The sequence below is a fragment of the Cryptosporidium bovis genome (genome assembly GCF_009768925.1).
Source record: "Cryptosporidium bovis isolate 45015 chromosome Unknown contig_20, whole genome shotgun sequence".
Lineage (NCBI taxonomy): Eukaryota > Apicomplexa > Conoidasida > Eucoccidiorida > Cryptosporidiidae > Cryptosporidium > Cryptosporidium bovis.
Window position 1 is genome coordinate 124,330 of NW_027125014.1, and position 24,011 is coordinate 148,340.

General features: G+C 31.4%; 10 protein-coding genes across 10 annotated transcripts; 6 read left to right on the plus strand and 4 right to left on the minus strand.

Moving 5' to 3' along the window:
• Positions 1-2,461: 2,461 nt before the first annotated feature.
• Positions 2,462-6,922, plus strand: FG379_001193 (uncharacterized protein; the record flags this gene model as incomplete). Its single annotated transcript, XM_067326796.1, has 1 exon — positions 2,462-6,922. The coding sequence occupies one exon, from the start codon at positions 2,462-2,464 to the stop codon at positions 6,920-6,922; it is 4,461 nt and encodes a 1,486-aa protein (XP_067184445.1).
• A 170-nt stretch (positions 6,923-7,092) lies between these two features.
• On the minus strand, positions 7,093-7,742 carry FG379_001194 (uncharacterized protein; the record flags this gene model as incomplete). Its single annotated transcript, XM_067326797.1, has 2 exons — positions 7,093-7,515; positions 7,608-7,742. The coding sequence occupies 2 exons, from the start codon at positions 7,740-7,742 to the stop codon at positions 7,093-7,095; spliced, it is 558 nt and encodes a 185-aa protein (XP_067184446.1).
• Positions 7,743-8,005: 263 nt separating this feature from the next.
• FG379_001196 (farnesyltransferase) lies at positions 8,006-9,151 on the plus strand (the record flags this gene model as incomplete). Its single annotated transcript, XM_067326799.1, has 1 exon — positions 8,006-9,151. The coding sequence occupies one exon, from the start codon at positions 8,006-8,008 to the stop codon at positions 9,149-9,151; it is 1,146 nt and encodes a 381-aa protein (XP_067184448.1).
• A 63-nt stretch (positions 9,152-9,214) lies between these two features.
• Positions 9,215-10,049, minus strand: FG379_001197 (uncharacterized protein; the record flags this gene model as incomplete). Its single annotated transcript, XM_067326800.1, has 3 exons — positions 9,215-9,298; positions 9,442-9,537; positions 9,591-10,049. The coding sequence occupies 3 exons, from the start codon at positions 10,047-10,049 to the stop codon at positions 9,215-9,217; spliced, it is 639 nt and encodes a 212-aa protein (XP_067184449.1).
• Positions 10,050-10,328: 279 nt separating this feature from the next.
• Positions 10,329-11,213, plus strand: FG379_001198 (uncharacterized protein; the record flags this gene model as incomplete). The annotated part of the gene is made up of 1 exon (XM_067326801.1): positions 10,329-11,213. The coding sequence occupies one exon, from the start codon at positions 10,329-10,331 to the stop codon at positions 11,211-11,213; it is 885 nt and encodes a 294-aa protein (XP_067184450.1).
• A 395-nt stretch (positions 11,214-11,608) lies between these two features.
• FG379_001199 (uncharacterized protein) lies at positions 11,609-12,769 on the plus strand (the record flags this gene model as incomplete). The annotated part of the gene is made up of 5 exons (XM_067326802.1): positions 11,609-11,752; positions 11,857-12,105; positions 12,165-12,308; positions 12,370-12,693; positions 12,719-12,769. 5 exons carry the CDS (start codon positions 11,609-11,611, stop codon positions 12,767-12,769), a joined length of 912 nt encoding a protein of 303 aa, XP_067184451.1.
• Positions 12,770-12,843: 74 nt separating this feature from the next.
• On the minus strand, positions 12,844-13,980 carry FG379_001200 (uncharacterized protein; the record flags this gene model as incomplete). Its single annotated transcript, XM_067326803.1, has 1 exon — positions 12,844-13,980. One exon carries the CDS (start codon positions 13,978-13,980, stop codon positions 12,844-12,846), a length of 1,137 nt encoding a protein of 378 aa, XP_067184452.1.
• A 625-nt stretch (positions 13,981-14,605) lies between these two features.
• On the plus strand, positions 14,606-18,466 carry FG379_001201 (spm1; the record flags this gene model as incomplete). The annotated part of the gene is made up of 1 exon (XM_067326804.1): positions 14,606-18,466. The coding sequence occupies one exon, from the start codon at positions 14,606-14,608 to the stop codon at positions 18,464-18,466; it is 3,861 nt and encodes a 1,286-aa protein (XP_067184453.1).
• Positions 18,467-18,655: 189 nt separating this feature from the next.
• Positions 18,656-19,753, minus strand: FG379_001202 (MORN domain repeat containing; the record flags this gene model as incomplete). Its single annotated transcript, XM_067326805.1, has 1 exon — positions 18,656-19,753. The coding sequence occupies one exon, from the start codon at positions 19,751-19,753 to the stop codon at positions 18,656-18,658; it is 1,098 nt and encodes a 365-aa protein (XP_067184454.1).
• A 953-nt stretch (positions 19,754-20,706) lies between these two features.
• On the plus strand, positions 20,707-23,985 carry FG379_001203 (uncharacterized protein; the record flags this gene model as incomplete). Its single annotated transcript, XM_067326806.1, has 1 exon — positions 20,707-23,985. The coding sequence occupies one exon, from the start codon at positions 20,707-20,709 to the stop codon at positions 23,983-23,985; it is 3,279 nt and encodes a 1,092-aa protein (XP_067184455.1).
• Positions 23,986-24,011: the final 26 nt, after the last annotated feature.

Genomic DNA, 24,011 nt, shown 5'->3' on the forward strand with positions numbered 1-24,011 from the left:
TATTCAAAAAGATTCTGTTGTTTATGTGGAGTTTATAAAGAGTTACTGAACAAGGTTCTTTCTTCTATTTCCAGGAAGGGATTCTGACGAATTTTTTCCGAGATTTCGCATTTTTAAGGACAATCCTTGGAACTGTAGACAATTTCCAGAACAGTCAATGGAAATCCTTCAATATTGGTTTTCTAAAGTGCCTCTAAGTTATTTATGAGCAGAACAAATGCGATACACTATTTTATTGAACTCAGATTAAATATGTTTATAACGAAAACAGGAATATTAAGGACGCCTCATTTTTCCTGCACAAAGTAATACTAATATCACAATAGGTATTCTCAGACTAGTTTTTCGATCGACTTTAAATTTTTTCGAACTTCATGGAACAAATAAGGAGTAATATAACGAATTACTCTAATTTACTACTAATATTAAACTCAATTCCTTATTTATGGTGTAGTTAATTCATCGAAGAAGTCTACTAGACATGGATTCAAACAATGGTTTCTCACAAGTACAACAAATGAAATCGGATTTCGATTTTTTTAAAGAAACACATTTAATACAAACATTTAAGGATTAATTATTCTATCAAAATTCATTGTGCAACAAAAATTCGAGATGGTGCCATCTGTTTCTTAGATTATCAGTTCTGCAGATCTGATACCAAGTTCAAGTGGAACGTCTAATTCGTTTTTATCTTTGAGAGTTAAAAGAAATTCAAACTCAAGATTCGTCAGAATGACTGTTATTTTAAAATAATTCAACAAAACAACTCAAAGCATCTTTCGTTGATAAGGGAGGAATTCAAAAAGGACTTTGAATTTTGCCTCTGAAATTTTTAATATGTATTTTGAGATGTTCAAGTATTCAAGAACAATGGGTTATTTTTATTTGAGCCTTATTCATCTGAATATGTAACATTGCTTGTTTTTACTAAATAAAGCAATCCGGAAAAGAAAATGAGACAACTTTACGTACCATTCTCGATAACGGTGGATCAATTTGATTCCATGATAGAAGTCATTACCGCTCCTGGAGTTTATTACCAATCTAAAATCAATTCGGACCTTTTAAAGGTAATTTCGAGCTAATTTGTGAGCATAGACTCCTGAAATTTTTTTCGGAAGAACTTTTACTTGCTTTTGCAGAAATGAAAGTTTCAATATTGATATTTTAATAGAGTCTTCTAGATGCCAGAATAGATTCACAAAAAACAGCACTACCATAATGATGCCATAGGGTGCTGCAAAGGGCTTTGATATTTCTGATTAGAGAGAGCTTTTATTTTTTACAGCGGAATCTGATATAGTCCCAACAAAAGCTTTATACAGTTAAGAATTTTTAATTGAGAGTTTTTGAATTGATCCCAACTACATAAACCTGTTCAATTTATTGCTACCCTCCGAGTATAAGGAAATAAAGGTTAAATAAATTGTTGCCTGTTGTAATTAAAAAATCAAATGGATTTGTACAGAAACAACTGTTTTTAAACAGTTTTTTTAAATCTTAATTAATTGATATTAATATTCCCTCTTACTACTATTTTCACAAGGGATAAATAAACACGTACTTGAAATATTTAAACATGCAATTGCACTCACGTTATTTTATTGTGAATTGCGAGTGGATCCTTATGTATCCTAATTTTTGATTTATAGAGTTTTTTATAAAACGGTATATGTTCCTATTTCGTGCGTTGTTATTTTTAGGTAGTTTAATTTGCAATTGATGTTATTATTCACTACCTTTGTTGCTGTTACTATAAGAGATGATATTTGGTATTTGAAGTCTACCATTCGCCCTCCATTTTGTAACAACCTGTTTGTATACCACTTCTATTAATTTTTTTCATTTGTTTCATTCGAATGTCTTGAAATCAAAATTACGAGCTTTATATTATTTAAGTTAAATTTGATAACCGATCGCAGTAGAGACAGTGTGGCCGAGTGGTCTAAGGCGTCAGACTTGAAATCTGATGTGGTCTCCACGCGCAGGTTCAAATCCTGCCACTGTCGCTTTTTTCCGATGAAAGTCCCCCAAGTCCTATAGCGTAAAATTTGCCTGTAATGTGTGCCATATCATTCAGAATTAACCGTACTAGAGGAATTTTCTATTTTATGTGCGTGTCTAACGATACTCGGATTTATTTTCACTTTGTAAATGCATCTACTTTAGTGTACCGACTCAAAAAAAAAGATATTTGATAACCTGGGTGAGTAATTAAAAAAAGCGTTCGAGTATATGTTATAGAGAAAGAGTAGAAGCTATATTTCAAACATTGGTACTACACCATCTAATTTTCATTTTTAGTTGTGAATAAATTTTTTTTTTTGAATTAAACCTTAAAGGAGAGCAACGACATTTGTACCGGGAAACTTAAATATATAATTTTTTTTTCTCCGTTTTAAAGAAACCATACAATTTAGCAATAAATGATAGCCATAAGATTAAAAGATGATTTAATATGATATCTAGTAAAAATATATTGGCATTATTTATCCCTTTATTCTTAATAAAGATTATATTTACAGATTTACATGTAGCATGTGAAAAAAATGTAAAGGAAATATTGGTTGATAACGAAAATTTAGAAATAGGTAATAAAAGTCAGAGCATCAGTTCCAAAGTGGAAACAACAATTCCAACGAATTTTATGGATCAATCTCTTAATAACATACTTGAATTGGATATACAGGACCAATGCAACCAGCTATGGTCATTAATAAAGAAAATAACTCAAGAAGTATCAAAAATAGCAAAAATCCATAAAGAATTCGCACTGTTTCTTTCAAAGGAGGGAATTAATGATAATTTGTTACATTATGACGAAATATATAAGCAGTCTCTAAAAATATTATCAAAAAACAATACAAGCGCAAATATATCGAATAGAATGGACGAGTATCTGGATTTAGCCTCGGAATATATGTTCATTTCTGTAGACGAAAAGGAAGAAAAAGCCAAAATAAACATATGTGAGGGCAATTTTCATTCTTCAATGAGAGAATTTTTTCAGATTAGAAAGGAGTATAAAAAATTCCTAACAAATATAGACCTGTGTACTAAGAAACAGAAAAGAACGATTAAAAATGGGTTGGCTGGGATAAATACACTATTGTATCTTGCTCAATCTTTAAATGGAAATACTAATCCGGTAAATCAGGAGGATAATGAGTATTTGAAAGGTACACTAAAAAAATATCAAGCAGATGATTCAAGTTCACAATTCGCAAGTACATTAAAAAAATTTCAGAACATATGCGATGTAGGGATAATAAATGAAAACGAAATGTCTAGAGAAAAGAAATTGAGATGGCTAAAGAAGAATATGCAATCAATAATAAAGTCATTGAATGCAATTGAAGAACTAATAAATAAGATAACATTAAAAAATGTAAAGAATTTTATAAACTGTATAAGTCATTTTCAGGGATTCAACTCAATTAATAAAACAGCAGGTGGTTTTATGGAAGCAATTGGTGAATTAATATTGAGTCACTGTAATAATAGAAAAAACATCTTGAATGTAATAATATTTAGATACTCCTCAAATGTTTTAAATAAATATGTACTAAATAATAAGATATTTTCCCTTTGGTTGTTCATACAAAACAGAGTGACATCTATACAAGCTTTATTTTCAATCTTGAACGGTTCTAATGAACTGATTTCGAGAGTGAATTCGTGTATTTCTATGGAAAATTTAGCAGAAATTATATCGAGATGTTCAGAAGTCTTAAGAAAGGCAGCATCAAGTTGGGACATTTTTTATTCGAGTGAAAATGATTCAATAATGAATAAAATACAAAAACAGGCATTAAATGAAATGAATCGATACAGTTTAAGTTTTCGAAATAATAATAAGGACTTGATTCATCTGGATTGGGATTGGCTTTCATTAAATATTGAAACGATAATAAGGAAATCAGAAGATTCATTTAGGAAGTTAATTAGGGATAATATCGAAGAACCACTTTCAGTTTGTTCGAAAAGCTTGAGTCCGGTTTACAAATCACTAGTTTCTGAGTTTAAACCAACCAAAACAATAAACGAAAAAGATGAAAATAAGATTACGAATAAATACAATAGTAAGGTAAACGAGGTTTTAAGCAATCTTTCGAGACAACAACAATCAATATCATCATTTAAAAATATGTTTTTATGGCCTCGAAATAATGCTACAGTATTTTCTGCTATATCAATGTACAATAGAACGGATAAATTACTAAAGTCGTTAAATACAACTACTCAATACCCTGTGAATTCTTTATTTAATCGGTCAATATCTTCTGATATGCTTTTCCATCAAATTACCATTTCAGAAGGGTTTATAAATTTGTACAATAACATTAAGACAAGATTTGACTGGGACCTAAAAACATTCCAGAATGATTTTGGATATATGAAAAAAGTATCTTGTGATGTAGAAAATGAGGATACAATTGAACATCCAATATTGAAAATTAATTACGAGAATCCTTTGAAACCCGGGCAATGGTTTCTAAATTCCCTTGAATTCTACAACTTGTTCAATATTAAATTCAATAAAATAAATAAGATAATTGATTCAGCAATTACATTTAGGCTTCAATTTGTGGAACAGTGGGCAGATATAATAAATAAATTAATAATAAATATTAGTAATCCAATTGCTTTTATAATAAGCAAAAACTCAGAGGAGGCTTTTACATATTATCTTCAGGATCAAATCAATATTTCTCGTGAGTTTTCAAGTATAATTGAGGGGAATACCTCGATATTAGAATTTATAAATGAGGTTGACAAGTCATTGAGTGATCTAAACACTGATATGTTTGTCTCAAAGTTTGAGACTCAAAATGAACCGAAAATAGATGAATCATATCGTTCAGATGACGAATTTTCTTCTGTTTCTGAAATAAATGAGTATTTATTTGATTTGAAAAAAAGAATTGAGAAATTCTGTGCTGAGGGTTCACATAATGTAAATATTAAAAGTATAAAGGCAATTTGCAAAAGCATATACCTTGTATATATGACTATTGAAAAAAATATTAGAGAGGTGACACCCAAATTACAAAAGTTATTCACTGATTTAGATAAACAAAAAGTAGACCTACTTAAATTAGATTCAATAATTCAAAACTGTATATCTCTAGATAAGAAAGTAGATAGAGTCAAGTGTTGGGCACCAAATCAATTTTTAGAGTTACCTATCAGGCGAACAATTCAAATTAGAAAAGTAATGACAGAATCCTTAAGAGAAGTAATTAGAACAAAAATATTAGACCAATCAAATTATATAGAGAAATATATAAACATAAATTTTGAGAATTCTCTCATTTTTGAAAATAAAAGTGTAAAAACCGTAACCCAAGAAGTGGCTTTAGACGATCAAGATAATAATAATAAAATAGTTGAAAGGTTTTCTATTTTATTAAAACTTACTGATGAAATTATGTATTACATTATGAATGAATTAAATTCATTGGAGAGTACTTATATAAATTACTATAAAAATCAAATACAAGAATTATCAAATTCCTCGAAGGCTTTAATGTATAGTTTTGTTAAATTAACATCAATGAAGGTGGTTTTGATTCACAACTATGGAAAGCCAAATATATTTCAAAAAATATTCAGATTTCCTAAATTGTTGCTTTCTAAAAAGGAGGTGATTGATATTGAAAATCTGACTAGTGGGTATAAAACCATTGTAAATAACAATGTAACATTCTCAGACGACCTTTGCGATTACATAAAAAGAAATATGATGTTGGCAAATAATCATACATTTATTTTAAATAAGTTTTTAAGAACACTATCTAATACAAAACATAAATTAGAGGGAATAACATCAGTATTATTGGAAAACCCTAATAGATTCATTAATTCCAGTCTAAAGAATGAAATTGAATTAAACAAATATAGTGTTATGCAACAGAAGACATTCTTTATTTTGAGTGAATCAGATAAGTTTTTAAAATTAGGAAATGTTGAAAATTTCAGATATTTAACTATTAGAAATATGACTTTAAATGTTTCAGATACAATGGCAAAACTTTCTGATGAAATTAACTCAAAAGAACTTGAACTTGAGAAAAAAGAGGAAGCTATGGCAAATACAAATTGTTTCAGACGTTGGAGATGGAGGAGAAGGCTTAAAAAAAGAAATAAAAAGAACATTAGTAAAAAAGATACCGGAAAGCCAATAAAGACCCACAAATCAAAAGGTTATTCAAGAAAACTACAAGAAATAAAAAAGGAAGCAAATAAAAAATTAAATAATTTCTTATTGAAAACAGTTGTGTTTGATGATTTGGGAACACGACATGACGCTAATAAAATTAATGAATCTGTATTGGAAGATGAAAATGATGAATACTCGGATAAGAGCGATATTAGTGATTTAGAGAGTTTTCAATTTGATGATTATTATAAATTCGATAATAGAATAGGATATTATAATCCAAAAAATCATGTCAATGATGAAGTATCTTATGACCTTGATACTGGAGGTCATACCGATACAAAAAGAAAAGTAAATCCTGTTTTGGTTAAAATAGGTTCCACAGTAGAATTGGCTTTCAAAGTTAACGATTTTATTAAGCAATATAAGGAAATAAAAAATTCGCTGAAAGAAGGAGCAGATTTGGGACCAGAAGGCTCTGGAGTTAATTTGATGGCCTTCTTTAGCGTTCTAAATGCAATTTCAGGTGGCCCTGGAGATGACGTTGAGGCAATGTTCGGTTCCACAAGTCAAGATGAGAATGTATTTGGAGATGCGAGTATACTTGGACAATTGCGTTTGTCAGATGAACCTGATAACAACAGATCTGAAAGTGAGGGGGTTAAAAAGAGACTAGAGTCGATGGATATTTCGTATGATGATTTCAGACAAAAAATTGAACTTGAACTTAGGGGGGAAGACTTCGATTTTGATTAATAAAAAAATGTTTTAAGTTTAGGATTTGTAACAGCACCATTAGGTGGTTTAACAATTTTGATAGTTCACCTTTAATATATTGTTATTTTTATATATAGTATTATTGTTAGCCTTCGAATTATATAGCGAATTATTTCATATTAATATCCTTAAAGGTAATTACTTTCATTTTAGTCTGTCATTCCCGGAACTTTGTTTATCAATTTTTTTCGCCTTGGTTTTTTGTTTATAGGTTTAGGCATGTTTTTCTTCGTCTCATCATTTTCGGAAGCACCCGTTTTTTTCTCGTAATCATTTCTCTTAGATTTTTTCTCGGTTACAATTTCCCATCCGCCTGAATCATGTTCATCTATATCATAAGATAAACCTTGGACATAATTTGAAGAAGGAACTATTGGCACATCTTTTTTATTTGAATCTTCATATTCGTTATCACTACTTTCTGTATCTAGTTGCGGCATTTGTTTGAAGCTGCTCTTGTTTTTGTTTGCTTGTCTTGGAAATGTCTGAAAGCCTAGACTGTTATTTCCTGAACTTTTATTCTTATTATCTGCAAGGTTATTACCTTTCCTATTTCGATTTGGTTTTTTCAACTGGAATAACAACGAATTAATGTTTGTTCTTATACCAAATGTATATATGATTTTTTATAACTGCATCTTAATATGTGTTAAATAAAACATACCTTTTTCTTTGTCAATTCAGCAAAGCAAATATATGGAAATAGAACTGAAAGAGCTGCAATAACAAAGCAAATAAAAATGACTGTGGGATTCCCAACTAAAAGGTTATTTCTAATAAACTCGATCGCTCCAATCATTTCTTCCTAGTAGTTCTTATGATTTTTTTTAAATGTTAATTCCCCTTTTCTCCGCCAAATCAAATAAATAGGGGGTAAATTTAAAATTTTGAAAAAAGAGAAGGATAAATAATTTAAAAAACTATTAAGGAGCATTATACCGTCGAAAAAATCAGTTTGGTTTACTTGTTACCTTAATTCAGGTACATATTTGTATTTGAAAATTGAATAAAATTTTTAATAGCTTCTTTGCCTGACATAAATTTTAAGACTTAAAAACTGAAATGAATGGCGATGGTAAAAAAAAACCTGATCATGATAAAGAAGGGTTGTTGATCAATAGAAATGAGGATTTCAGGAGGAATCTTGCACATGAAAGGAATAATTTTAAGGAAGGGAGTGATTTTTACGGGAATAAAGATGCAATCGGAAGTTGTAACTTGAGACGTGGTGATAATAGATTAAATGAATTGGACACGCTTATGAGGTATAGGGTAAATACTGGTGTATGCAGGTTCACTTTCAAACATGAAGATTATCGTTTGTTTTCAGAAATAAAAGAATATTTGGATAAGAAAGAATATACCTTAGAGACATTTGATATCTCAACAAAAGTTATCGAAATTAATCCACAGCACTATACATCATGGTATTTTAGAAGAAGAGTGATAGAAAAATTGCTTTTGAATGATTTTAAAGAAGAGAGAATAAAGTTTTTAAGGGGAGAGATGAACTTTGCGAGAAAAATGTGTTTGAGAGCTCCGAAATGTTATCAGAGTTGGTGGCATATCAGAAAAATAAGAGAGTGGATTGGGTTTGAAGAAGAAGAATTTAAGTTTTTGAATAAATTCCTAGAATTTGATTCAAAAAATATGTATGTGTGGGGGCATAGATCTTGGCTTATCAGGAAATACAATATAAATAATAGAGATATTCTAAGGAAAGAGCTAAAATTCACAACATTATTTATTGCAAGAGATTGCAGAAACAACAGTGCCTGGTGCTACAGAAACTCCTTGAATCTTGCTCTAAGGAGATTAAATGATCTAAGTGAATCTGACCTCTTAAGTGAGCTTGATTATATTATGTATTGGATTGGATTTGCCCCTAGAAATGGATCCGTATGGAATTATGTCATCTCTTTTTTTAGTAAGTTGTTAGTTCCTAAAAAAAGAACAAAAAGTCTCCACGGGTCGCTTTGCTTCGAACTCGCTCCAGTGGGGTTTAGAAGGTTAATTAATAATATTTTCAGCGAATTTAAATATAGTTGCTATCAAGTAGTGTATATCAAGGCATGTATTGAATATGAGTCAGGAAATTACGGCTTCGTAATAAAAGCATTTAAAATCCTCCAAGTAGTTGACTGTATTAGAAGGAGTTATTGGAAATGGAGAGAGGATTGCTTTCGCTCACAAATAGGTGATAATTAATTAGCTATACAAAGGTAATTTAAATAAAGTAAAAAGTTGGTATGTGTATAAATAGGATAAATTCTAAACTATATCATTTCTGTTGGCAAAGTTAATAGAACTCTCCAAATTGTTTATTTGATCAAAATCAATTGTTCCTTCAACAGACTGTTAAGTCAAATAGTTTGTTCATTAATTGATAAAACAACATATTCAATGTGTTGTTTTTTTTTAAAGTTGAGTTTTATAAGTTTTTAAAACAGATGAAATGTAAGTGAATTAAATGAGCATTTTCCCCAACTTAAACATACCTCCGTTTTACCCTTCATTCTGGATATTGTTAACACTCTCAACATTTGTAGAAAAAATCTACTAGATGTTAATATTTGTTCGAAAATATCTGTTACCTTGTGTTTATGTTATTTATTTTGTAACTATTACTTGTTATTTTACAACTTACTATTTGATTGTTTTCTAAATGTTCAATATCGTTGTCAACAAATAGACGGTAAATATCCCCATTTAGAAACAGTAGAATCAAACATGTTGTTGCAACCACAAAATCGAATACGTTGTTCAATGAATTAAAGAATCTTCTTCTCATTAAAAATAACTTAATTAAAACTTCAAATACCAGCGTTAATGTAATAAAAGTTTCCAGTAAAATACAAATTGCACTTCCAGATTGGTGCCTAAAGATGCCAATACATAAAACTAATACATTTAATAAAGATATTGCAAAATATAAATATTTTGAGAACTCGGAATAGTAGAGTCTCTTTACTATTGTTATGGCTTTTTCCTCGCATGTTAATGTTGGACTTAGCAATGAGAAATTGTGATCTCTTACACTCCTGTTGATCTCTAAACTTTGAAACTCACTGCTAGATAAACCTACTGAATATCTGTGCATTTCCATATTATCAAACCTAGTTATAGATCATGATTATTTTTTTTCTTATATAATTTTTTTTTTCAAGCACACTAGGACTTATTTTTTTCATAAAATAGCGCCAAATGTATTGATATATAAATGTGATTTGTAAATTAATTTAGATTGTGTAGTAATTATTAGGCTTTGTATAAACAAATTATTCTGAAATAAAGGTTAGGGCATAAATGTCATTCTAAAGATGATTTTTCACTTTAATCTGTAATATTTCGTTACCTGAATTGCTATTATAATTGAAAACAGAAGATGCAGGTAATAGAATCAAAACTGTCAGCATTTTCGAGAATGCTCAAGAATGAGGATCCAGTAAACAATTTTATACTAAATTCCGGTGGCAAAAAGAACAGTTGTAAACTAGTTACAGTAGTGGAGGATAATGAGAAAAATAACAATATTGCAGAGTTGGATTTTCTCATTAGTGCTTCTACACTGTATTTAGATATTTGCCCAAGTTTAGCGAGTAGGTTTAATTGCAAAATAGCAAATTTAACTGATGAAATCCGCAAGTCAAAGACATATAATAGTTTCTTCTCCGGAAGAATATGTCCAAAGTGTTTCTCTACTTATATTGTTGGTAAAAATTGCAAGCTCTCAATCAAGAGTTTAAATGGGATTGAAAGAAGAAAAGCGATAAAAGAACACAAGGGAGAATTTAACACTTCAGAAGGGGGATTAGCAAATAACACATTTAAAAAGTTGTGTATAAATTGCTATATCTGCAATTACACATATTCAAAGTTTTTTTTCGATAAAAAGCCTAAATCGAAAAAGAACATCGTGAAAGAAAGTAAAACAAATACGTATATTGATTCACTTATCAATTATTCAAACAACCTACTTATGAACAAAAATACAGACTTGTATAATTATGACTGTAAACTCGGTGCTTCTGGAAAACAAACGACAATTAAAGCAAATAGAAATGATAACAATATTAGGTTCTTTAGAACAAATAAAAGACAGAAGGCGGCAAACACAGTGACTAATAGAAATAAATGTACTGAAAAGAAACCATCGGTTGAAGGTAATGGAATAGTAAGGGTACTGAGAAAAGAAATCGGATCTGGATTTATAGGAGGGGAAAAGGAGAAGGAAGGAGGTTTTTATGATATACTCTCGAGACTTGCGTAACTTATTGATTTGTTTTCGATGTATTCAGTAGACTTTAATCCATTGAAAAGGAACATAGTTCCTGTTATATATATATTTGGTTCTACAGGTAAATTTAGTATTGAAGTACTTAAGGGGCATGCGTTTATTTATCTTTATTTCATTTGTACTTATAGCTTCGGGTAAAACTAGCTTTTCAATTAATGTATGGAGGCATTTGAAAAATATTGTAGGTTTTAATTTCTAATCTAATTATCATTTCAAAAAAAATTTTAATTTATGGAATTAACCGACTTAAATTTATTTTGTCTCCTTTTACTTTGTATATTATTTTATTACCTCTAAATTATAAAACCACTTTACAAAAAAAAAACAAATATCAGGGTTTTGAGTCGGAAATAATAAGTTGTGATTCGATGCAAATCTACAAAGGTTTCGATATTGGAACTGCGAAAGTTTCAAGAAAAATTAGGGAGGAAGTACCTCATCATCTTTTAGATGTACTTGATTTAGACCAAGAATGCTCCTCCTCAAAATATGTGAAACTGGCAACCCCAATTGTAAGTTTAACATTCTGATATGAGTGTATTTCTCACGAATAAAAACATATAAAGGAACAGTTTTAACTTTAAAAACTTGTTTTTCCAAATAATTCTAACTTTAGATTGACCGTTTAATAAAAAAGGGGATAGTACCTATAGTTGTTGGGGGTACACATGTTTATTTAAAGTCATTAATTTGGGAGTCAATGATCGATTTTTCAGAAGGATCAGATTTGAATCCGTCTATATCTGATGAAAAATACTCGGGTATTTCATCCACGGAATTATATAAGCAATTATCTGAAATAGATCCTGAGAGAGCTTCTTCTCTACATTACAATGATAGAAGAAGAATAATAAGAAGTATAGAGGTAATTTTGATATTTAAACAAATAGTTATTTTTAATTAAATTAATTTATTACAAATAAGATTTGCAAGAAAAACAATGAAAAGTTCTCGGAAATATGTAAAAAATTTCCATACAAACTAAGGTATAAAAATTGTTTGTTGTTTTGGATAAGGAATAGTAAAATAAAAGACAATATTGAAACGAGAGTGAACGAAATGATAAATGTAAGACCTAATAAATAATTTACATATTTTCTGTACCTACTAGGATTATCTTAATTTTTAGGAAGGACTTCTAGAAGAGGCTTTTATGTTGAAAGAAAAAATAATAAATTGTCAGAAACTTACCGGAATAATACAAGGAATTGCGTATAAAGAATTAAAAGATATATTGTTGAGGAGAGCAAAGGTGGAAGATATAAGCGAGGAGGAAATTAGTGAATTTAAATGCAATTTAGCACTAAAAACACTTCAATACAGCAAGAGGCAAGAGAAATATATCAAAAAGCACCTATTCAGAGATGTAAGTGTAAACACTCTGGTGCTTAATGGAGACATAGGAAGTAATAAGATGTCAGTTTCGAAGGAATTTAATATTCTCAGGGAGGCAGTATATAAGATTACCAAGTTTATAGAAAATTTTCCATGCTACAGACATAAAAGCAATTATAACAAGACAACTATAAACGAGTCTAAAAAAACTCTGTTTGGAGACTCTGTTTTTGAGTCGGCAATTACGGAGATAGAAAAAAGATTGCCACTAGCAAGGAGATAGGCTTCTGGAAAGAGAGCGTGAAGAATTACTGCTACTTTCTGAAGAAATTTCACCATCGCTTGGAGGAAGATTTGGATCCTTTTCCTTTGGTCTTCTATTTTCTTTAGGTTTTCCCTCACAAGTCTTAGATTCTTCAAAATCTTCACTTTCAACGTATTCACCTGGCGAGAGGGAGTCGGCATTATAACTACTACGCCTTTGAATTTGCTGTTCTGAAGTATATTTATTACTATAATGTGGAATTGTTCTAATTCGTTCTCTTCCAACATACATTCGAGTATTATTTCTGTCTCCATCGTTCGAATACGGAGTAAATCCATCTTTATGTTCTCTAATATCCCTATAATCTCTTGGTCTTCTTTCATACGGATAGCTTCTTCTGTGAAAGTAGTTCTTATTTTCATTTTTTCTTCTAGAATTGTATCTACTATCATCCCTTTTATTGGAGTTTTTATCAAGCCACTCTTTAATATCTTTCGCTTGTTTTCTTATTTTCAGATATCCCATGTGGATCTTGCCACGAAAGTGATCATTTAAACGTTGATCATTATCTGTTTCCGATAAAAATGCAGCACAAACTTCACAAGGGTGAAGCTTCTGGCGATACATTCCATTTGCAATATCCTCTTTAGTTGCTATTATCTTCATCTTCTGTTGGTTGAGCCTTGTGAGATCTTCCATTCTCTTTAGAGAGCCATCTATATCACCACTGGCTCCCAACTCGTCTATTTCTTTCATTATTTCCTTAATTTCAAGATCAAGTGATTTAGTACTTTCGTCTTCAAGCTTTGAGCTATCGGAAATTTGTGCTCTAAGTCTGTTTCTTTCAATTCTTTTATTGCAATCATCCACCATTCCTTGTAACACTCTTAGACTTTCTCTTTCATATCTATAGTTATAATTTTTAGTGCTACTTCTTTCACAAAGGTACCTTTCTTTTAATACTTCAGAATGAATATTTTTGCAGGGACCCATGTAAAGTTTTGTATTTTCAAACAATTCATGAGGACAAAGCCCACATATATACAATTTACATACATCATCATCATGCAAATTCTTCTTCTCCATCGGAGCCTCAATTTCACCCATAAGATCTTCAATTTGGCGTCTTATTTCGTCCATTTTGTCCTATGTATTATACTTCATCTAAAAAAGGTACATTAAATATCTACTAAAAAGGTTCGAATGGAAAGATATTATGTCAAATATATATATGTTGCATTAATTGGCACCTGAAATTAAAAAATGGTCACAATTTGCGCCTTGAGTCTGCCTTCAACACCAGAATAAAAATTATCACTAGTAATACAAAAAGAATAAACCGACATTTGCCAAATCTAATTGAAACCAGAAATTAAACACAAATTCTGAAAGGCCTCACATTCAAATGGTACTTTTACTAGCTAAATTTAATCGATACCCTAGAATACAAGCGTAAATTAAAAAATAGTTTTTATTAAAAAACCTAATTTACTAGCATTTCTACAAATAGAAGAATTAACACGTTAACGAATCTCAAAATCAAAAAGAGGTTTAGAACAATAAAGAAATAAGAGAGCTTTCGGGAAAAGTAAGAATTGTATTGTAAACCTGTTTATATTTTTTTACTTTGGTCTTCGAAATTAAAGCAATAATTCCGTGGTGTGGCGCCTTATAAATACCCCATATTTATTTTTACATTGATTTAATTGTTGGTGGTTTTCGTGTATTAATAAAAAATTAGGGATTCCTCGAATAAAGAGTTTCAATGAGGAATATAAAATTCTCGTCATTATCACCGAAAGATGTGGCGAGAAACTCAGGGTTTGCGGTTGAAGGCCAAGAAAAAAGAGCTTTTAATTCTCCAAAATACACGACAGAGGACCATCTTGGTTTAAAAGATTATAGATTTTTACATAAGATAAATAAAGAAACAGAGATTAAGGGTCCTCTTGGGGGTTTTCTCAGCAGGAATAATTATCAGAATACATACATGAGGACAAGTCCAGTATTACAAACTTCAAATAGTATCGCAAGAAGTTTCAATGTAGATAATATTGGTTTTTCAAAGGAAAGGCATTCTGTTATAAGTGGATATGGTGTACCAATAGGAAGTTCTTCAAGTATCAACTTGAATAAGGAAAGTTTATCTAATAATGATTTGTATAATAATGTAAATCAGATGGTTAGTGGACTCCCATTATTGCCACCAAATAAATACTCATATGGGACTATTGATAGAATTAACATGAATATTGGGATGCTTAACAACAGTTACAGAATAAGTCAGGAAACAGATCCAAATGTTTATTCTTTGGATAAAAAATACGAAATACATAGTGGTGATACCCAGAGTTTCAGGAAAAGACCTCTCGAGCAGGTTTATAGAAAAAAATTTGGTGAAGGTATTCACGAAAATGAAGACGATGAATTTCATGACGCAATAAGTGACGATGATAATATTGAGATTGGTGGAGCTGATTCTTCAATGAATCCAAAGAAATCGAACCTTGTTCCTCCATTTAAAAAGATTTACAATAATACACCATCTACACAAGCCCAAACTACCGGAGTTGTGGGAACTCAAACGAATACCCCGAATAAACCAACAAATACTTATAGACTTCCATTATCTTTAATAGAAGATGATTTCAAATTAGAGAGAACTCCAAAATATAATTTTAACAGCGACAATATTCAACATTCTCAAAACAAAATAAACTCCTTGGAATTGACACAGTATTCACATCCTTACAATTTTAATAAAAAAACGTCATCTACTTTTTTCACTCTAAATAAAGAGTCAAAAATTAATCGTAGTGATAATAAAAGTCTCTCTTCAACTCAAAGAATAAGGACTCCGTTAAGATACAGGTCAAGTTTAGTAGGTGCAGTAAATAGCAAACCAAATTCTTCATGTAGAATACTTTCTGCAGCCGAAATGAAGAGGATATTTTGCAAATCAAGAAAACCAATAGGGTCTTTGAAGGACTTTGTTCATACAATAGACACTCGAAATGATACAGATTACAGAAATAATTCGAATTTTGAATCTAGCATTTTGAATAACACTGAAATAGTAACTGAAAAAGTGCACAGTGAAAACAATGCAAATGAAGCATGTGATGAAAACGATGCTGTAACCAAAAACAATGATGATAAACCATTTTTTACCGGCTCAAATATGTTGAATAACAATATAAAGAAAGACAGTGATAAAACTAATGAAGATCATTTTTACTCCGAGTTAAATGGAAAAAAGAAAGAAGACGGTGCGTGCGTTAGAGATGTAGATGAAAAAGCAGTTGTTGGTCAGATAGTTGACGAAAGCAAAGATAAAGTTGGTATTAATTCGAGAAATGATGATTCCTCTAAAGATAAAACTTTAAATATCGAAGGCGTGGTTATTAGTGATAGTGGTAATTCAATGAAAACTGATGCAAGGGATAATTTAAGTGAGGTAGAGAAAAAAAAGGATTCCAATGGTGACAAAGATACAATTAATGCTAATAATGAAGAGACAAAAGGAGCTTGTGAAACTAATCAAGATGTTCCTTGGTGGCTTGCCAATGTAGGTAAACCTAATTTGGTTGAGGTTGATAATGAAGGGGTATTTTTATCTGATGAGGAAACCTCAAACAAGAAAGACGAAAAACAGGCGTCTCCCACAATAACAAATTCTTCCCTAGGTTTATTCTCAGTTCAGGAAGGTGATGGTAATACAACTTCATTGTTTTCTTTTTCCAAGAACCCTAACTCAGAAAGTAATATTTTGCCACAAACTCAGAATAAGGATCTGATTCCTGGAGAATTAACTGGGGAAAATTCACAAGCATCGATTAATATTTTGAGTTCTGTTAACCCGGATATCACAAAAACGGCCGCTAATACTATTGGTACAACAACAAATAATACTAGTAATAACTCCGTTAATTCTGATGCAATTTCATCTGCAGCCAATGCTAACATCAACATTGAAAATAATGCTACTTGTGGTAAAACTATGGCTGAAGTTGATTCCAGTGTTTCGAGTGTTAATAAGGATTTAAGTTCAAAAAAGGTTGACTCATTTCCAACTTTTCTAACTGAAAATTCTGTAGGCACGGGACTTTCACTGTTTGGAATTACTCCTAACTTAGAAAATATGAATAAAAGAGGGATTTTCTCAGATATAGGAAGTACTTCCAACCTAACTACAACTGCTAGTTCCACTACAATAGGAGTAAATGGAACAAATAATAACAAGCTACCAGAAATTGGAACTATATTATCAACTAATAATAGTAAGTCAGATGAAAAAGAACAAGTTAGGGATTGGAATTCAAGTACAGGAATATTTAATTTAAAGAATGTAAACTCCACAATTAATATTGGTTCTTCATTATTCGGAGATTCGACTATATCAACAAACACAGCAGAAACATTCCAACAATCACAATTGCAAACCTCAAAAACTCCGGTAAGTTTGTTTGGGACGGGACCTATAAATTCAAGTGCTTCTAGTACGGGAATCTTTGACTCAAATAGTCAGTTTAATGGTTCGAAGACTACAAATTCAAGCCAAATTTCTTTATTCGGATCAACTAACACTGGAGACAAAAGTGGGACATCTGGGACTAACATTTTTGGTAGTGGATCATCTCCAAATACTACGGGTATATTTGGAAATATTTCAGACATTGGAATTAAAAGGAGTGACACACCCGTAACAGAAACGAATTCTAGGCCAACAAATGATCTCTTCAGCAACAACATATTTAATTCTCAATCTAATTCTAATGCTTTCCAAGGTACCTCTTTATTCGGAGCTACAGGGTTAGGATTAGGGACTGGAATAGGAGGAACGGGATTGGGAACAGCCGCGATTGGATTGGGAACAACTGGAATTGGATTGGGGCAAGGAGGAACAGGATTAAGAACGGGGGTTGGAGCAGGTGGATTTGGAGGTTCAATTACACCGGAAGGGTCAAATTCCATTTTCAATTCTCAAAATCAGGGAAATTCTGCTACTGGTATGAATGATGCTCAAGGTTTAAGTGGTTCTCTATTTGGAATACAGTCTCAGAATTTGGCCTCATCAAGCTGTACATCATCTGCTATTCCATTTTCTGCGAATTTAGGGAGTACGGGTTCGAATACTTCATTTCAAGTTTCACCAAATCCAACAAATAATATATTTTCTCATAATCCTATTTTCGGAGGTAATAATAACAATTCAACTCCGTTTGCATTCGGTTCAAATACTAATGTTATAAATCAACAAGATGGTATTCATAATACAAGCCAAAGTAACTTGAATACAACACCAAGTTCTTCGTCAATGTTTGGTATTCATACAGGTGGCGGAATATTTGGATCAGCAAAATCGGAAACAAATATTTTTGGTAACATTGGAAGTATGAATCAGGGAATCTCTTCTCCTTTTGATCAAAGACCGCAACAGGATATCACCGGACAACCGAAAAACGTAGCTCAGAGTGGTATTTTTGGATCCAATCCACCAAATTTTTTGGGGCAATCCCAAATCATTTCTGGGAATAATCCGAACCCATTTGTTGGTCACTCTTCCATGCATACTGGGTCTTCTACCCACAGAAGAAGGATTGCCAGGGCCAAGAGATCACATTAATTAAATAATTAACGAAAATACCCCTCAAACAATAAAAGATATAGTATTAATGAAGGTTTGAAATGTTAAAGCAAATTCTCTAAGTATACATAAATATTATATTTTACAATAATACTATTTCTAAAACTATATATATTTTTACCACAATACATGATACTTATTCTTAAACTATACGAATATTTTAATTAGTTAAAAGTTTGGATTAGACCATTGAGAATCTTGTGGGAATTGTAGACTATGGAACTGTGAAAGAACACCATCTTTCCATATTCCTTGTATTGAATGTCCCATAGCAAACCTAAGTATACCTTTTCCATGTTTCCTTCCGTTTTGCCATTCTCCTTCATACACATTATTGTCTTCAGCACAATAGAATACTCCCTTACCATGTCTTCTGTCATTTTCCCAGTACCCTTCATATTTATTCCCGTTAGCATACGTGTATATACCGAATCCACATGCTTTGTCTGCAACCCAACTGCCTTTAAATCTATCGTTGTTTGAATAAAATAATTCACCTTCGCCGTGCTTTTTCGCATCTAACCATTCTCCAACATATTTATCCCCTCTACTGTATGTGAGGGTTCCCTTGCCATTAACTTTTCCGTCTTTCCAATAACCCTCGTATTTTTCACCATTTTGGTATGTCAACACACCATATCCTTCCTTTACATCATTTACCCATTCTCCTTCATATACATTCCCACAAGGAAAAATATATGTTCCCTTTCCATGCATAGAACCCTCAAACCAATCACCTTCATAAACAGCAGAATCTACATAAACATACTTTCCATGCCCATGCATTTTACCATTTACCCAATCACCTTCATATTTCTCAATTATTTGGTCTCCTGAACTACTTACATATGTAACTGTACCTTTTCCGTGTCTCTTATCGTCTCTCCATTCCCCAGAGTATATATCTCCATCAACATACTTGTAAACTCCCCTTCCATGCATTTTACCATCTAGCCACTCCCCTTCATATACATCTCCATTGCTGAATGTTAACTTACCATAACCACATATTTTTCCATTCTCCCATTGCCCTTCATAAACGTTTCCACTTGAAAAATTGGCTTTTCCTTGGCCATGTATTCTATCATCAACCCATTCTCCTTCATACGAAGCTCCATCTGCATATGTAAATTTCCCGAAACCTTCTCTTTTTCCCATTACAAATTCTCCTTCATATTTCTCATTCTTTGAGTATACTAATGTACCTTTACCGTGAAACAAACCACCTTTAATGTCACCTGAATAAGAATGACTTGAGGCCTCCATGTTTTCACCAGAATATTTGAATACCAATTCGCTTATGTAAGTATCCCTTTGTTATTCTATCTATGTTCTATTTAGAATAGTTAAAGAAAACTACAAAAGAAATAATTAAGTGCCCCAGTATAACGCACTTGAATAGTAATGTGATCAACTCAGTTTATTATTCTCTTGTAAAGGTTGTTTATCTTTTTTCAATCAATATTCTCTTTTCTTATTTGTTCAAAGTTTATTTTTTAACGTCAGTAGGTGTGTTTGTGTTGTTGCTGCTGCCACAAGACCTGAAAACAAAATTGCATGCAAAAATTCCCCACATTTAGCGCCAACTAGCGCCAATTTATTTTTTGATTATTACTTTACCTATAAAGCAATACCAACCTTGTTGACCCACATGTGTTAAATAATAGTGTTAAGTCCAACTTCTCTATTTGATCGCTCAATTTCATATGTTGTTCATTGTTTTATGAGAAAAAAGATGAAATAATAAACGTTTACTTTCTAATTTCCCCAAAATGTTATTAGTTACATAACAACTCTCAGTAATTATTTAGTAAGATAAATCAGCGTATATATATTTACATCGTGTTTTGTGCTCAGTAGTGTATGTAAAAAAGTAATTAAGGTGTGAAATTAAAATATTTATTTCTACATTTTTGCTCCTTTTCCAATTTTGAGATGCAGGTGTGTACAAATAATTGTATAAAAGTCTAGTAATATGTCTGAATTATGTTCTCATTAAAATATTTGTGCTCGTTTTGCTGTGTCGAGTTGGGTACTTTAAGTAATCTTCTTTTGGCGCTAAGTGATTCCTGTTAAAAATTAAAGTTGGTAATAAGGGAATAGTTAAAACAAGAAAAGGGTTATAGAAGTAGAAAGGTTTATTCTTAGATCGTACATAAAATAGGAGAAACGAAACTATACGTCGTATCTCATTAAATCCATAAATTTGTGTTTTTTAAATGATGTATGCATCACATATCCCAATTTCGCCTTCACTAAGATCAAAGTATATTCAAAATTACAGATTCGATCAGGGAAATGGTGATCAACAATACAATGGTGAACATAATATTTCAGGAAACTCTTTCTTTGATAATCCTATAAATCCTCACGAAGAATTTGCAAATACATATAGAAATTCATATAGGGGTGATGTGGCAACAGAAAATATACAAAGAACTTATGAAAACCATGGAGTTGGAAATTCAAAGGCTATGCCTAACAATGTGGATATAAATATAGAAGAAAAAAATATAATTGATGGAAGTTCAAGTACAATGGACAAATACTCCGCAAATAATAAATACTTGAGTAATAGTATAAATGCTCCAGAAATACAAGACGAAGAGGAAGTTACTCATGGATTTCCTACAGCTTCCTCATTTCCTCACTCAAGCCAAATATATGATATGAATTCATACACTGGTAATTCCAAAAATCAATCCCCCATTCACAGAAGAAATTCTACTAAAGCTCATAATCTATCTTCAATAAATGAAAGAAATAGTGATTTTAAAACTATACATGGTTCTATTAACAATAGTAATCTATACAATAACTTTAACCCTAAAAGTCCTCATCGTCATCCTCAAAGTCCTCACCATCATTCTCCAACTCTCACTGACCCCAGGACTTTTCACTCTGTGAATACTCCCACTGGTCCTATGTTTACTCATCTTGGTCCTCCATCTATTGCCGCTCCAATTGGTCCTTCTCCAACTTCACATTTTGGTCCCTATGCGGCTTTGAACAAAGGTCATAGTAATAATATACATCAAACTTCCAATTCGAATATTAGCACACAAGCTATTCACACTCCGTTCTATGACCAGAATGACCCTCAAAGTCCCCACAACACCAACCCCATTCCCCCAACTTCTCATCATCACCTTCCACCACCACCACCACCACCACCACCACCACTACAACAGCCACACATTTCTTCTCAATCAAAACATCCAAAAGTCCCGTTCCTTGATACATCAAAAATTAGAGATCACGAAGAAGAGTCGTTAAACTCTTTATCTTCCTCATCTTCGTTATCCAAAAAGATGCAAGATAATAGAGAAAGACTGGAACAGTTAAATATTTCACATTCTAAATTTAATTTGACAGGGATTCCAAAAGAGACGAAAGATAATAATGATAATTTAAATATTAAAGGTAATATTTACACTGAAGATATCCAACCAGAAAACAATGATCAAATTGTAAATAGTTGTGATAATGTTGATAATACATTATTAGTAAATGATTCGTTTAACTTTCAAAATAAAAATAAGCATACTATTATCTCAAATAACAGGCTGCCTCCAAAGGCACCGAATACCAGTAACGTTAATCCAGTTCCTTTTGGCGTAGATAATATGTTCGTGAAACAGAAATCCGAAGAATTATCCAACATTACGAATAGAAGCGATAGGAATGACTCATTACAGTCCAGAGACGTACATCTTGCTATGAGACCACCAACAGCTCCAACATTTTACTCTAGCGAGGAAAAAAATCATCATGATTATCAAGGACGAGGATTAAATAATCAAGTTAGAAATGAAAGAGTGCACGTTAACAATAATTTCAGTGCCCATTCAAATTCTGGAAATGTCGGAAGACCAAAGGATTCGACGGTTAGCCAACAGTCATTGCAAAGACCACCAACAGCTCCAAATGCATTTCAAAAGTCAGGAAATCTACCAAAAGTCGATATGTTAATTAATTTGATGGGAAAGACAGTGGAAAATAAGCGAAAAGACTTTGAGAAATTGAGTAAACTAAAGAATGTATTATCGGAATTGGGAGATTTTAATAAAAAATTGTTAGAAGAGAATACAAGGTTAAAGAGTGGGAATTTAATTAAAAATGGTGACAATAAAAAAAAAGATGTATTTGGAATTGAGAATGAATTATTTTCTCAATTCAGTGAAAGTAACGGTGACACAAAAGGCGACGTAGCAAATGCAGGTCATAATTCTACTTATGTTGACCATATTTCCCATATAAATTCTTTGAAGGCAATAATAAACAAAAAGAACCAAAGAATTTCTGAACTAGAAATAAAAATAGCTGAGAGTAATAAATTTAATATAAATAATATCAATGATAGCACTAGTAATGATGGTGGCAATAATTACGACATTTGTTATGATTTATTAGAAAAACTTAAAGCAAGGGAACAAGAATTAATAAACCATTTGAATGATATTAACAATACTGATTCAGGTATAATAGTAGAAAAATTAAATAAATGTCTTGCATTAATAAATGAAAAAAGAGGCTCTTCAAAATTAAGGATATTACTTAGTGATATTTTAAATCAAATAGAATTCAATTATAGAGCACTGTCCGTAACTGTCGAGCATTTAATTGATCAGCAAAACTCTACGTTGGAAAGCATCAAAAGTAACGTTTTCAACAAAGAACAAGAAGATACATATATTAATGAAAATAATATTCAAATGATGCACAAGTCAAAAAACAACATTGAAGAGGGCAAACATAACTCAAAATTGAATGGAAAAGACGAAAGGCAAAAGGAGAATAATTACGACAATATCGTCATTTTAAATGACAAAGACGCTCATAAATATGATGAAGAAAATAAATTGAATCAAGGTCAAGTGTTTCTTAACTATTCAAACAACAATAATATTTATAAGGGCGAAAGTGAGGAAAACCAGATCGACTTTGAGGAAAATGAAAGAAACATTTGTCTGCAAGAGTTAGAATGCAATTTAAATAATAATGAGTACTATAATAATGTGATGGATATTTCTGATAATATTGACAATAACATTGCTGCTGCAAACAAAATAGGTGGAGACCAATATAACAGTAATATTCAGAGAGGACTAAGTTCGGAAGAAATAGGCTACGAATACGAACCAGGAATAGAACAATTTAGTGTTGGCTGGATAAATAACAATAACATCGGAGTGATGGAACAGAGTAATTTACAAAGTCATAGCAATCTCTATCAAGACAATAATAATGAATACTATGGCAATGATATCGTAAATGATAGTTATATGGAAAATGATCTGTTACAATATCAGATTACTTCCGAGTCAACGCCGTCAGTTCCACCTCCAGTTCTAGCAGCCTATTATGAAAACAGTAATTACCAAGGTGGGTTTGACAACTATAAAGACAACACAGAAGAGAACGGGAAGGAGTTGGTTATTTCGGGCAACATTGACCATAGGTATTATCAAGTGCCAACTAGTTTAAGTAATATATAAAGCAAAATAATGTATTGATTAATTAA